This window comes from Apodemus sylvaticus, chromosome 4, assembly GCF_947179515.1.
Source record: "Apodemus sylvaticus chromosome 4, mApoSyl1.1, whole genome shotgun sequence".
Lineage (NCBI taxonomy): Eukaryota > Metazoa > Chordata > Mammalia > Rodentia > Muridae > Apodemus > Apodemus sylvaticus.
In genome coordinates this window covers 160,739,079-160,754,942 of record NC_067475.1, presented here as the reverse complement: position 1 = coordinate 160,754,942, position 15,864 = coordinate 160,739,079, and the positions used below count along the sequence as shown (strand labels likewise).

The 15,864-nt window shown below is 42.9% G+C and overlaps 1 protein-coding gene across 1 annotated transcript in view; it reads left to right on the top strand.

Moving 5' to 3' along the window:
• Chmp4c (charged multivesicular body protein 4C) overlaps positions 1-15,864 on the top strand; it is a 28,018-nt gene that overhangs the window by 8,889 nt on the left and 3,265 nt on the right. Inside the window, exons 2-3 of the mRNA XM_052180824.1 lie at positions 13,496-13,673; positions 15,550-15,664. Coding sequence (XP_052036784.1) covers positions 13,496-13,673; positions 15,550-15,664 — 293 coding nt within the window. The remainder of the gene's footprint in view (positions 1-13,495; positions 13,674-15,549; positions 15,665-15,864) is intronic.

The following is a 15,864-nucleotide window of genomic DNA, read 5'->3' as shown; positions in this document are numbered from 1 at the left end:
GCTGACTTGTGGATTGTTAGTATCATCAGATCTGCTGCAGAGCTTTTGACAAGGACACACTGGAAGATTAGCATGAATGACAGAATGCAGGGCCTCAGTTGTTTCTGGGTGATTTGTCTGTGGGTTGGGCTAGAAGCCCATGGGTGATGTCACCTGTGGCTTTCCCTTGTACCAGCTTGCCACCAAGAAAAGAAACAGTGGAGTTGGTTTAGTAGTTTTCAGATTTGGGGAGTCACATTGGCTTCTAGCAATGGTGATGCTCTTTTCCAACCTCTCAAACACGGAGAGTGTAGACTTTTGAGTCCTTCAGATGTGTTGGGCATGGGGCTTTGCAGTTTTCTTTGATTTGTATTGCTTTGCGTTTTATTGATTTAGCCAAAGTAAGTTAAAACCAGGTAGAAAATACATTACTGACTGTGACTGCACTGTAATAACCACCTTTGAGAGGCTGTGACTGAGGGGACTGGGAGTCACTCATGGGGCTACTTTGTGTTTCTATTGAATTTGTTGACATTCAGAACTACCTATTCCAGACAGCTTCAGATCAGAAAACTCTTCTTCAAGGCAAGCTACCCAATCCTTAGCTTTGTGGGTTTGTGATTCTTTCCTTGTGTGTCTGTTTTGAAGTGGGTGTAAATGATGTATTTTGGTGTCTGTCTTAGTTACTGCTCTATTTACTGTTCTACTGCTGTGGAATGACACCGTGAACACAGCACCCAGAGATGTAATCATGTTTTCATTAATTAATTTATTCCTTTTACATCTGAATATCAGCCCCTCTCCTCCCAGTCCCCTCTGGATATCCCCCCACGCTGGAACATCAAGTCACATTCTCTCCCACTGAGGCAAGGAAAGGCAGCCCAGTTAGGGGAACAGGATCCACAGGCAGACAGCAGATTTAGGGAGAGCTGATACAGCTGTTGGGGGACCCACATGAAGGCCAAGCTGCACATCTCACATCTGTGTGGAAAGCCTAGGTCCATCCAGCCCATGCTCGCTTTTTGGTTGGCGGTTCAGTCTCTGAGAGTCCCCAGAGGTCTAGGTTAGGCCATTGGTCTTCCTTGGAGTCTCTATCCTCTTCAGATCCCTCAATCCTTCCCTACTTTTCCACAAGACTCCCTGAGCGCCATTTAATGTTTGGCTGTGGGTATCTGCATCTGTCTCCATTGACTGCTGTCTGGAACCTCTCAGAGGACAGTTATGCTAGGCTCCTGTCTGCAGGCGTAACAGAAGATCATTAATAGTGTCAGGGATTGGTTCTTGTCTCAGTTTGGGCCAGTCATTGGTTGCCCATTCTTTAGATGGAATCATTTAATTGGGGGCTTAATTACAGTTTCGGAGGGTAGTATGGTGAGATGCGTGGTGGTAGGCAGGCAGCAGGCAGCAGGCAGGCAGGCAGGCAGGTGGCAGGCAGGCAGCAGGCAGCAGACAGCAGGCAGCAGGCAGCAGGCAGCAGGCAGCAGGCAGGCAGGCAGACAGGCAGGCAGGCGGCAGGCGGCAGGCAGGCAGCAGGCAGCAGGCAGGCAGGCAGGCAGGCAGGCAGCAGGCAGCAGAAAGCAGGCAGGCAGCAGGCAGGCAGGCAGGCAGACAGGCAGGCAGGCAGCAGGCAGCAGGTAGCAGGCAGACAGGCAACAGGCAGGCAGCAGGCAGGCATGCATACATACAGGCATGCATACCACTGGACCAGTAGCTGAGACCTTCATCCTCATCCATAGGCAAGGCACAGAGAGGGCAATACTTGGGCCTGGTGAGGGCTTTTAAAACCTCAAAGCTTCTCTCAGTAAGAAATCTCTTTCAACAAAACCATACTTCCTAATCTTTCCTAAGTTCCACCAACTAGGAAACCAAACATCCAAATATATGAGCCTCTGGGGAGATTTTTTTCTTTCTTGTACTCCTAAGTACATGTCAATCCACTTATAAGGATAAAACTACATAAATATTTAAAATAACAGATAATATTGGGGGATTTTCAAAAGTCATTTTCCTGAGGTATTTGCCTTAGTAAAGTTAGCTGGTTCTACACATTTAGCAGAAGATGGGTCTGTTTTTGTTTTGTTTTGTTTGTTTCTCATTTCTCGTTATTATTTAGTAGAAGTTCTTTCTAGCAAACCTACAATTTTAAGGTTTGAGAAAGGCGAAGAAAGGAGGAAAGGCAAGCGTAACGCAGAAATCAGCCAGTGCCTGATCGGGTTTGCTTACCCACAGACTTTGGTCGTTTCCCTCAGACCGCTGATGTACAGAGGGAATTACTTGGAAGGATCTGTTTAGGATGCATTCTAAACCATAAGGTCATTGTTTACAGTGACGGGAGCTGAGCCTCTCCGTCAGGCACTGCTAAGCACCTTTCCAGGCACTTCTGACTTGAAGGCATTCCCACTGAGCGCCTGGGAGACGGATGGGCGGGCGCTTTAGGAAGCAGAAGCCCTTCTTCCCACAGCTCTCTGGATCCTCCCTCATCTCTTCTCAATTTAGCCTGCTATTGACTTAAAATACCAACACAGTTAATCACTGTCCAGCAAAGAAACCATTGAAGCAAGCCATTGAATTCAAGAACAGTGATCTTTAAATTTACAGGAGGGAAAAGGAAGTCAGTCTCTGTTAAAACTGAAAATCTTGCATTAGAAGTTTGTAAAAAAAAATTAAAATTTAATATCATAGATAAAATAAGGCTTATGCATTTTTAACCAGGCTTGAATAGGAATTTAAGATAGTAAACTTATCATGATTATTGTAACATATTTTTATTTTGCACATATGGGTAGTCTGCGTGTATACCACGTGTCTTTTGTCTGCAGAGACCAGAAGGTGGCATTTATATATGGAGTTACAGACAGCTGTCTGTGAGTGCTGGGAATTGAACCCTGGAACAGTTAGGTCTCTTAACCACTAAACCATCTCTTCAGCTCCGGCTGATGAAATTATAATCAAGTACTTGATGAACATTTTGGATTTTAAAACTTTAATTTTTCCTACTTTTTACAATTTCAATAGGGCACCATATTAGGTGTGTGTGAAATAACTATATGAAAGAAGTTGTATATGCCAAACAAATTACACCTGTGAGCGTCTCTCCCTGGGAAGTCGCGCACAGTTGCTAATCCTAAGACCTTCTGGCAATAGTCACTAGTTCATACCCACACAGCTTCCCTACATTTTAAGTCATAACTGACCCATAAAGTTAACTAATTTGTGAGGTTATAAATAACACTGATAGCAAATAAAAATAAACACTTCAGTTACTTATGTATTCTGCCTGGAGTCAAACAATTAATGAGCTTTTTACAAAGAATATCAAATAGATTCTAAAGAATATATTTGTATGTTGCTCTCATAACTGAGTGCTTCACCTGCTTGGTAATTGACCTCTGAAGAAATTAATTATAAAGAATGAGAATTTTACTGGGTGTTTGAAATTCATCTTTTGTGCTTGCATGGTTGAGAACTGGAGGTCAATAGCATTTTTCTGAATCATGAACTTCCCCTTTTAGACTTTTCTCTTCTAATACTCTCTCCCATGATCCTCTGGTGCTAGAATGGTCTGATCTTGAGAATGAGGGCAGAAGCTTCATTTTTATCAGAAAATAATTTCAACTGTTGTGGTTCATTTGTGCTCCCCTCATCTCCCTGCAGAAGGAAGAATGCACTGCTCAACTTGGCTTTCTGTTTATACTGTGTGATATTAATCAATATTATCAATCACTCTTGTGTATTTTAAAGCGTAAGATTTGGTTCAGAGTTAGTAGCTTGCTTACAGAATAGACGACTTCCAAGGGATCCTGCCTCAGGATACTGCTTATTTATTTTTCCAGGTTCATTCCCTTTCTCTGTCCTCCCATTATGTAATCCCATACATCACAGCTGTGGTCTAGCTATTATTTAAGCTGGCCGTTTACACTCTTTATGACATTTACTACTGGAGAGACCTCTGAAAACATGGAGGTTGTACAGAGGAAATTGCTGGTGTGATTTGCTGCTATTCAAGGTATATAGTTCCTGGTGCCCCATATATCCAAGCCAGAAAGTTCACATCGGTCTGCGATTTGCAGTGGGCAGAAGCCACACATTTTATTGATCTGCATGCTGAGTATCTGTGCATAGGACTTTGATGTAGACTATTGATCCTCATGTGGAACATGTGTGTACAGGGCTTTGACATATCTGTGTACCCATTATACCTTGCTTTTTACCTCTCTTATTTTTCCTCCTCTGTGTCTTCTCTAACCACTATAGAGCAAATGTAATTTATACATGTTAATATCTATGGGCACAGTGCACATTCCATACATAAATGTATGCCATAAATGCCACCACATCCCCCGTTTCTCTATAGGGCCTTCAAAGTGCTTCACAAATCCCCTCACTGAGTCCCACCCCATCAGAAATAAATGCATGTGGTTTAAGGAATGAGGAACATTGCGTAATATGTGTAATATGTGTGTGCCACATGTGTGTAAGTGCCATTTCATGTCTTGCCTTCCTGAACTTGTCACCTCATTTCTCTGTCCTTCCCAGCCTAACAGTGCCAGGCCCGTGGTATGTACTCAGCATGTTCTTAAGAAACTGAAATGGAAGCCGAGCGGTGGTGGCGCACGCCTGTAATCCCAGCACTCTGGGAGGCAGAGGCAGGCAGATTTCTGAGTTCAAGGCCAGCCTGGTCTACAGAGTGAGCCCCAGGACAGCCAGGGCTACACAGAGAAACCCTGTCTCGAAAAAAACAAATCAAAAAAAAAAAAAACAAAAACAAAAAAAACAAAAAAAAAAAGAAAGAAAGAAACTGAAATGGATGAACATGGTTTTGAAAGTGTAAAAGTCCAGGGAAAAGCAGAATGGGAGGATCCTGAGCAAAAGTCTCAAAATTTTATATTGTTTCCTCAGCTATTGTGAACTTAACCCTTGACTTTGAACAGAACTGTTTAGACAGTAGTGTGTGAACTAAAGCCATGTACTACCACTAATGGAGACATTGCCCAATGCATAATTTGCATATGTGTAAGAACAGGGCTTATCCTAAAGTTCCCCAACTAAACATTGTCATGAGACTTACCGTATCCTGTGAATAGTTCACACAAAGGTTGACTGTGTTGGCTGCACTTATTAGCTCCTCCCAGGTCCTTATGGCTTGACAATGGCACCATTCATTCACCTTGGATGGAGGGAATAGATTAACCTTTAAAGCCAAGTTGTCTTACTTAATATAAACAGTGAAGTGGCAATTCCGCTGTCTTGAATCATGTGACATTGATTGTGGAAAACCTTCCTTCTTTGGCGACATGGTGGAGTGGAATTATAAAGGTCTGGTTCAATTTTGGATTGTGTGAATAAGTCTTACACGTCAGCTTTAGTGAGTGGTTGGGAAGTTCCAGCAGGCGTCTTGGTATCAGTACACTCTCAGCCTCTGTTCTGTAGCTCCCGAGCTGAGGGTATATTGTTGTTAAGGGAGGAGACACGCCTCTGGCTGTTTCTCACCCAACTGAGACTACAATTGAAGCCTTTGTTGTAGAAGAATGTTGTCCAGGTCTCTCAGCTGCTCCACAGCACATGCAGGAGGTTGAGAGATTGATTTATACCTTCAAAGTGAGTTAAATTACATGGTTCTGAAAGTGGCCTTTGCCAAACCAGATTAATGCTTGCTTTGTAGCACCAGTTTGCCCCTGAAAAAAAAATGACAGCTGTTTCTCTCTCATCTCATTCAACCAACGTCAAGGCCACTCAGGCAGCGTCAGTGGCACCATTGCTTCATGTAAAAGCATCTCATGGAGAGGACAAGTTCTTGGCTTTTAGGAACTGACAGCTCTCGTCGTAATACCTGAGAGAAGTGATGACAGGAAAAAGCCACAGTGGTTTTCAGGTGTCTCGGGAGCAGATTCCACCAGGCAGAAGCTGTTGAGTTTATTCACAGGGCATTACGGTAGACAATTCAGTTTCTATTCTGAACGCACATCTAGATGCCTTGCTTCTTTGGAACACGTGGCTGCGTGGCCTCAGTGGATGGAGCCCACATCTGCTAAGACAGAGCTATACTCGGGCATCACTGGGTCCCAGCCCTTCTTTTGGTGTTCTGAGCTGGAGGCTTGTGTCCAGTGCCATTTCGTGCCACACTGGCATTATTATTGTTATTGTTGTTATCATTACTACTGTTCTTATCATTCTATCATCTTTTTACTCTCTCACAGGAGAGAAAACAAAGCTGGTCTTTTCAATGACTTTCTCTCTGCTTCACCCGTTTTCATTCCCTTTTGACTTCTGAGTTTGGGACTCTGGCTTAGGCCAATTTGTAGTTTTCAGAATTGGGAATTATAGTGTGGAGCTGAGATGCCAACTCTAGAGAAATTGTTCACATTTCTTCCAAGTGTTTCAAGAAACCATATGTTAGCCTAGGTGTTTATGATGTGGCTGCCTCTGTGTTGGCATGTGGAAGAGTCAGGTGAGCCAGCTAGCCTGCACCTGTCTGTTGCCTAGCGTTAGGAACAGAGACAGATCTTGCCTCAACAAGATACAAGATGAGAACTGACTCTTGAGAGCTGTGTTCTGACCTCCACACACACACACAGAATGTGTACTTTCCAAATAAAATAAAATAATGTCTAATAAATAGAACATGCAAGGCTAGTTGTTGTATCCTGTAGCTCCATCTCTGGGATTCTGACTACATGTGAAGGAGATGAGAAAAATGATCAAAATCTTAATGTTCAGACACTGCAGGAGACATTTTCCATAGTTATTAGCAAAATGTCTAATAGCTGGGTGTTTCTCCACGAACTACACAGATTCCATGAAGCCAGAGATTTGAACACAGGAGACCCGGAGCACAGTGTTCTGCTGCCGTCTGGGTGCAGCTCCAGCATCTGGGACAGGGACACTAGCAAGAAGAGAGAAGGTCACACTGCATCTAGATCAATGTACACCCAAGGTATTAAGTGGCTGGGGTAGGATTAAGTCAGAGACACAGATCGCAAAGCTTCTGTTGTACCAAATTGTGTTTCCTGATTTTCAAGAGTAATTTGTATAATCTAGATTTTTAAAATAATAACCATGTCATAATTATTAATGGGAACTTAAACATTTCATTAAAAAATGAAGGACACCTTTGCAACTATACATGTTGCCAAGTTTTCAATAAGCATAGGAGACATGCTGGCTTTCTACTTCCATAATGTTGGGTACAGATGTATATGTGAAGTTTAGCTTTTCAGGATACTCTACTGTTGGTTGTGCCTATGGAAATATGGAGATGTTTTATTATATTGTGTTTGTGTTAGAAATTATCCTGAAAGCAGTAGGTAGTTTATTAATGGTAATTGCAAATAAGATGTACTAACTCATTAATGTTTTATATATATAAACATTATATATATAATATATATAAAACTATTATTTAGCTTAGGAGCATATAAGGTGCTCTCGTAATGTATCATTAGTTCCTATAATTCCCTAGTCTCACTTAATACAAATCTCTAAAATCCCATACTGAACTTTGAAATTAGGGAATGACTTTCCCAAGAGCAGGTATTTGCTAAGTCATAGAAAACTCACACTCAAAGCCATATGTTTTCCATGGTATTGTGTTCTTATAAAAATCCAGAAAGTTATGGCATTTTCCAATTAATACTCTTGAACCTCCAACTAATTCCTTGAACCTCCTGTAAGGCTAATGTTTTTCTCTTGGTATTCTTTGATGATTAAGTCAAAGAATTTAAATCTCATAAAATACTATGTCTGGCTGACATAGTCACTTTTCTATTGCTATGATGAGACACTGTGACCAAAGCAACTCTTATGAAATAAAGCATTCGATGGGGCTGGCTTACAATTTCAGAGGCTTACTCCATGATGGGGTACTTGGCAGCACAGGCAGACCTGGTCCTGGAGAAGGAGTTGAGATTCTACACACCCATCCTAAGGCAGAGAGAGAGAAACTGGGCTTGTCATGGGCTTTTTCAGCCCCAAAGCCAGCCCCCGATGACACACTTCCAATAAGGCCACACCTCCAAATCCTTCTGATCCTTTCAAACGACTCCCCTCTGTGGTGAGTAAGTAGCCAGATATCTGAGCTCATAGGGCCGTTCATATTCAAACCACCACACTGAAATACATAGAAATCTTTGTCTCTGCTGCATGTTTTGTTAATTATGTGCCAGCAGCTGGGGCAGGTGCTGAGGAAATGTGCTCATAAAGAGCTCTATTTCAGACTGGAGAGATGGCTCAGTGGTTAAGAGCACTGACTGTTCTTCCTGAGGTTCTAAGTTCAATTCTCAGCAAACACTTGGTGGCTCAGCAACCATCTGTAATGAGATCTGATGGCCTCTTCTGGTGTGACTGAAGACAGTGACACTGTACTCACAACATTAAATAAATAAATCTTTTTTTTTAAAGAGCTCTATCTCTTTTCAAAGGGCTTATCACTAGGCTCAGGAGAGGTGGGGTGGAAGAGGCTTTGTAAATGACCACAGACTAGTGTCATAGACCAAGAGTAGTTTTGAATCCGTGCACTGAGTGAGAAGAAGAGGGCCGTCTGGCCTCTGCACTGTGCACCGAGAGCCTCTCTCCCCGTCTGGTCATTAGTGTGCTCGGCCCTACTTAAGTGTGATACTATAACAAAGACTTTAGACCAATTAATTTAAAAAATTAGTATTAGATATTTCCTAAAGGATAGATTACATAAGTAAGATGTGTACTGCAGTTAAAATGTATATGATGTTTATCAGGGCCTCCAACTGTGAAAGTGCACCCCCAAAAGGGAAAGAGACCCCAGACCCTGGGTGGACCCCGTCCTCCAGCCGGGCGGGTTGAGCAGTGTGCAGGGAAGGAGGGAGGAACCTTAGCATTTGCAAAGAGAATGAAAAGGTCCCTAACCCAGAGGAAAGCCTTTAAGCCCACGTGCAGGAATCACCAGCTATGTATTATGCCTACCATGGCAGGAAAGCGTGACCCCTCCGCTGTGGGCGCACAGTCTTCTCTGAGAGCTGTTGTATATCATAACAACACACAGCATACTATTCTGTAATCTTCAATGGACAAATATGAACCCATAAAAGACAATAAGAATTTTGAGAGATGGCAGCTATGTGAACGAAAAGTATAGTAAGCAAAGCCAGCGATGGGCCCGGGAAAGAGAGAATGTTGGGAATCAAAGATTTTAAAAATCGAAGTTACCTTTGTGTGCAGGAAGATCAAAGAGGCTGTTGCATCTTTATAAGGCAAGAAGACATGTTGCCGTCACGGTCAGCAGCTAGAAGACTAGGAAATAGTCTTGGAAATTAAAAACACCATTGACAGTGTGATACTAATGGCACCACAGGAGGCAGAATCAGGAAGATGGGGGTTCAGGGCCAGCCAGGGCCACACAAGACTCTGTCGCAAAAAACTCCGACAGCTTTCTTTCTAATTTGGATCCAGTAGAAAGACTCCTACAAAGAAGCACATTGAGAACAGTAAGGGGTGTTCTGTTATTAAGGAGGTTGCAGTGCTGGAGTGTACTGTGGATCTTCATACACACTTCAAAGTGTGTACCTCTCAGGCACTCGGAAAAATCTGCAGCATTGTCGCCAGGCTCAACAGAGCTGTCACAGCCAGAGATATAAGGCATGTTCCATGTTCTATCTGTGATTGTCTGTCCAGATAATTTAATGAAACTGGGAGGTCACCAAGCAAATTACGCACTTTGGTAACTGTGTCCTTGTAACCATGTTTAAAAAATCCATAGAGTTCATTGTGGATGAGAACTGACTGCTGAGCGTAACTTATAAAACTGAAATGCAAACTAATCCCACAACAAATAAAAGATTTAAAAAAATCAGCAGAAATGAATATAGCTGAAGATAAGCTAGAAAACAAAGTCAAGAAGGGATCCTCCTTGAGGACAGAGTCAGAAAGCCAATATTGAGAATTATAGGGATTTCAAAGGAAACTAACCAACCAACCAGCCAACCAACCAACAAGAGAATGTTGTCTAAAGGGGCAAAGGTGTAGCTAATTAAATAAAAACAAATGAGGGTTTCAGAAGAGAGTACATAGAAACAACGGAGAAGGAACAAAGAAAGTAATAGGAAGCCATTGTCTTGAGCTGAAGGAAGACCTGATTCTACAATACAAAAGTATCCAGCCGCCATAGCGAGACCAAGGCACCGCCACGTCTGCACATCCGCACATGTGTGGTCTTGCAGAATTTCCTGCTCAAGAGGAAGAACCAGATGGCACCGTGCTGACCTCAGTAATCTGAAGGCGCGAAGCTCCTTGTGCTACAATGAGCAGATTCAGCGCAAGATTGTGGGAGTGGAGCCTGCGGCTGATCTCAGAGAAAGTCGTGGTGGCCATGAGATTGAAATCACGCCAAGGACAGCCAGCCGCTTTCTGTGTAGGGACCACCATAGACTAGAATGCCTGTGCGACCCTCAGAAGCACCAGGCACATGGACTCAAGAAAAGGTGCCGCTCTGATCTGTGTGTGGCACTGACTCTGATCTGCGTGTGGCACTCACTCTGTGACTCCGTCTGCAGGGTCAGTGCCATCCCCAGGGTGTGGGGAGTTTGGAGGAGTCTGTGTTTGGGGAGTACTCAGTGGATGGTTAGGAGAAAAAGAGTAATGCCTACAGTTAGTTAAAAAAGAGAGGTAAACCCCATTCACACACTGGTGAACTCTCATAACGCATAGATAAAACCAAAATATTAACGATTGTCAGAAGAGTGCCAGAAAACACATTACCTACCTATAAAGAAACTAGTTTTTGTTTGGTATTGTTTTTAAGTGAACTGTTGAAATGTTGCTGCCCCAAAACAATGGAATTATTAAAATTTTTAAATAGTTCTAGTGAAGGAGTATGTAAAAATTTAAATTAACATTTAACTTTTAAATAAAGGGAAGACATTTCTAGACCTAGAAGTATTCAGAGAATTCATATCTCTTTTCTATGTTTACATATGTAGGCGTGTGTGTGTGTGTGTGTGTGTGTGTGTGTGAGAAAGAGAGAGAGAAAGAGAGAGAGACAGAGACAGAGACAGAGAGAAGGAGGGAGAGAGAGGGGGGAGGGAGATAGAGAGAGGGAGGGGGAGACCGGGGAAGGAGAGAATACTTTCCTGAATGGAAAAAGGACTCATTCCAGAAAAACATTTTAAATGTAAGAACGAGAACAATGCGTGATACAGGCAGCAATAGAAAGAAAATAAGCCAGTAAACACTATATTTAGTGTCAGTGACTGAAAGTGAGAGGCTTAATAGGGTGGTAACAGGCGTTTTAAAATTGAAATGATGTGAATAGTGCATTTGAATGGAAAGGCCTTGTTGTGTAGCCCAGGTTGTCTGAAAGCTGGCTAGTTTCCAGATGCCTGAGGCTTCCCTCAGACTTGTGACCGGCCTGCCATGGCTTCTGAAATCATGGGTTTATAGATTGTTTTAATTAGATATTGTAGACTGTGATGGCAAGAGAATCTAATTTCCAAAAAAATAACATAAAAACAATAATTTTCAATGGAGTTATAAAACTCCACAGATACAGGAATAAATGTAAATACAAGTATCTTCATTGGAGGAATAAATTTATTATGTACAACTAATCAAAATAAAAAAATGAAGAAGGGTATTTGTCATCCACATGAAGGGAAAGGAGAGGCTGAGGAGTAGGATAAATTGAAAATGTACAAACATACTAGGTAACAAATTGGTTATTACAGTAGATGGGACTAAAATGTGCATTGAAATAGCGACTATTGAGTAAGTCATCAATTATATGCTGTCTGTAACGGGTATTCTGTTTTTGAACCAGGTGTGGTCTTGCAATCCTGAAATCCTAGGACCCTAGAATTCAGGGCAACATATTCATGAGTTTGAGGCCAGCCTGATGAGAATCTGTCTCATAGACAACCAAACAAACCGTGTCTGAAACAGATTCACATAAACACATTCAGGCAGACTATGATTAAAAGAAGGCCAAAATGCTAATTAAGCATAAGGTGAAGTGGAATTTAGGGCAGAAGGGATAAAGTAGGACTGTGCATTTTTTTTAAATATGGGTTCTCAAGAAGGTTTTTCGGTTTATTAATCTTTCACAAAATCATTTTCAATCATTACAAATGAAGCCATTGAGAAATCTCTCCTGTCTTTGGTCAGCTTGGACGCTGGCTCCTGCAGCCCTGAGCGTCTTCCGTTTGCTTTGCATATTCCTTTTACTGTTTGATTGACTCTTCCTGTCTCACACTGGGCCACAGCTTGCCAGTTTGCTTTGGGTTAATTTTAATTCGCACCATCCAAGGAATCACAAAACAGGCTAAAGCCACTCATCTCACTGCTACCAAGGTGTATTCTGAATTCAGATACAAACATGGCATCAGCAGAGGGTGTGTAGTCTTGTATCTTTCTCTTAGATGTCTGCTTTAGATTCTGTTGTGTCCTCGGGGTGGAGGATTTCAGAGAGCAAGCATTTGTGTCCCTGGTTCAGGCCGTTAGGATGTTGCTGCTCCTCAGCAGTGGGGGTGGGGGGATGGGGGGATGGGTGGAGTGGGGGGTAGGGGAATGGGGGGTGGTGGTGGGAGGGAAAAAGCCACATAGATTACTAGTGAAAATCAAAAGGCCAAGGCTGAGCGTCTTCACAATGAAGACCACTGGAATGCATAACAGAACCCACTGGATCTACAAAGACAGATTGACCACAGGAGTTGCTTTCCCCAGACATTTGCCGTGATAACTTACCCGCTTCCTTCTGAATGCACAAACTATTTCACTTCTTTTGCCAAATCTGTTGAGTTATCATTTATCTATATATTACGCATCACACATATTGTACTGTTCTCTTCTTGTATTTTCCCCAATGCCTTGGCAAACTGGATATTTCTAGCCTGCTTGGAGTGTATCTCACAAGGTGTCACAGTCAAAGGACCTTGTTTCTCTGAAGACAGTGCGCCATTCTCCCACCAGAGTGCCGTCCAGCTCCTGAGCAGGGCTCCACATGCATTGCTTTCATGCACGTGAATGTTAGATGCAACCGCAGGGCCCTCTCAGTTCAAATCAAGGTGTTTAGCTCAGAACTTAGGTTCTAGCCTCCCGAAGCTGCCTGCCTTTAATAAGCAAGTCACTTCACTTGGTTGGGTTTTGATAAATTTGCCTTTAAGAAAACAAGGCTAGATTTGACAGCCATTAAGTTCCTTTCCACTTTAAAGATTGGTTTTCCTTTTTATTGTATAGCTTTTCTTAATATATTTAACTGATGCTTTCTCCCAAATCCAGCACTGGCACAAATATTTCTGTGGCATATTTTGTGAATATGAAAGTTGACTCCCCATCCTCTTACACTTGGAAGAAAGAATCTCAGGGTGTTTGAGAGAGACTAGCCGGTGTAGCGACTCGGCGACAGATGTCCCCCGTAAGTGTCATTTATGGGGTGTTTAATGCACTTTGCTTTCAGGTTTCTGCAGTCCTGTGGCCCACAGTGTGCTTGGGCTGAGCCTCTTAAGTAAGTGTAGCTGTTTCTTCTGATGCAAACCTTGGTTTCTCCCTGGTTTAGCTGCCTTACAGGCTCTGAAAAGAAAGAAGAGGCTTGAGAAACAGCTCACTCAGATCGACGGCACCCTGTCCACCATTGAGTTCCAGCGAGAAGCGCTGGAGAACTCACACACCAACACTGAGGTCTTACGCAACATGGGCTTCGCAGCCAAGGCCATGAAAGCAGTTCATGAGAACATGTGAGTGACCCAGACTCCTTGTCCTTGATGCTGAGAAGAGACTTTGAAATTGGGTGGTGATTTTGGTAGGACTGGGTCACTGTTAGATGTATTGAGTGCTCTCAGAGGTAGTTTCAAACTTACAGTAACAATTTTTTTTTAAAAGTTGAAAAAGAAAAAAATCCATAGAATCATGCTTTCAATATCTATCAGTTCATTTATGAAGTTCAGCTGTAATTCTATAATTTTAACAATGCCAACATCGGTGAAGATATTAGAACTTCAGAATAACAGTTACCAGACTTTGCAGACGCATCTAAGCTGTTCAAGAACACACAGATACCTAGCCTCCCTGAATTAAGGAGGCTTTTGTTTTTAACCAAGACCTCCAGGCTGGGACAGATACTTCCTTATATTTGAAAACCACTGGCATAAAATATTAATCCCAGGGATCAGGGTTTCTGATTTCCTGGTTGTAATCCCGTTCCCACAGTTCCCTCAGCTCTAAGTTATTGCTTACTTCCCCTGCTGGCTGTGAAATTCTCTGAGATGCGAGATAGACAGACCTGGCACAGCTGCTCCAGTGTGTGCCCTGGGCAACCAACAGTCTGAGGTATGGCCAGGTGAACTCAGTCTGCACTCACAGGGAATGCAGACCTGGGACCTGGTCCTCTGCAGATTAGGGACAGCGAGAGTAGATTCCTGCCCGGGGGAGCAGGAGCAGCACGTGCTAAGAGGCAGATATGGAAGGATGGGAAGAGGCAGCAGAGTTGCCTGGGGTTGTGAAGACCCTCTCAAGAACATCTTGCTTTGCTAACTCATCAAGTAGCTGCCATCCTGGCACTCAGGAATCATTAATATGTGACTCCCAGACCCCACAGCTGAGGGAAGCTGGGTGCTGACTGAAGTGGATTGCCCAGTCTGGCTGTGTCTCCAGGTTCCTGAGAAGCATCAGACAGTGGTGTGCTTTTGGAGATAAGTTCAGTCACGGTTCCAAACTTTGCTGATACATGTCTTATACTCCTTTTAATAAATACATTTACAACAACTCTAATAAGGATGATCATAAAGGGTGGTAGGCAAATGACAAAAAGCACTCTTCAATTGTGTATGAAAATGTGTTGAGGTCCTCAGGGTTTGTAGTGGTAGGGTCTGAGAAACGGAAGAAGCGATGCCTTACACTGGGCTCAGATCTTCAGTGCTGTTACTCAATAACGGAGGGCCCTGGTGCTTCTCTTCCAGGTGACCAGCCTGGCCTAGTTTCTGAGTTATGTGAATGGTTCAGAAACACTGTTATAAAAACAAGATGGAGCATGGCTCATCCATTGAGACTATCTGTTAAGCAGCTGTCCCGAGCCTGGACCTGCCTGCCTTCATCTGCTGAGGCTGTGGCCTCCGTGAGGGCATGCTGGGTCAAATCCTTCCAATTTAGTCCCTCCCACACATTGTCTACAGGGGAAAACCTTCACGGAGCGAGCATTTCAGAGCTTCTGTGTTACGCAAAGTTCCAGTGTTTAGTTGCTTCAGGAATGGCTGCTGAGAGCTGCCTTGTGATCTCAGTCATGGTGGTCCTCAGCAAACCAAGGAGCACTACACATATTTTACCACATGTACTTCCCAAGAGGATCTACAAATAATGTTAATCACAGTTACTTTATTTCAAGCGATTCTTGAAGGTAGTAGGTAATATTGAAAACGCACGTGAATGTCCAGGATTACTGAAGCTTTGACATGCAAATTAATTGTTTTCAATTGATGAATCTTGGATCAGGAATTTTCGTTATGGTGTTGAAGTAACTAAAGAGTTTATGTGAAAATAACTTGTTTTCATATGGAATTAAGTCTAGATTCATAATTGTAACATGAAATTCTAAAGTCCCAACAAAATGCTTCTCAGGGATCTCAACAAAATTGATGACTTGATGCAAGATATCACAGAGCAGCAGGACATTGCCCAAGAAATCTCAGAAGCATTTTCTCAGAGGGTTCAGTTTGCGGATGGCTTCGATGAGGTAGGTGCACCACTGAAGAATGCAGAACTATGGAGGGCAGCTTCCTATCACACAGAGCAGACGGTTTGCTTACTGCGGAACAGATAAATGGTATTTATTGGAAGTGAGTCTTTAGGGAGGGAAGAGATATTAGCAGCTGATTTCAAGGAAAGATGACTCGTTTGGGAAACAGCTTCTTAATTAGGTTCCCAGCTATTAAG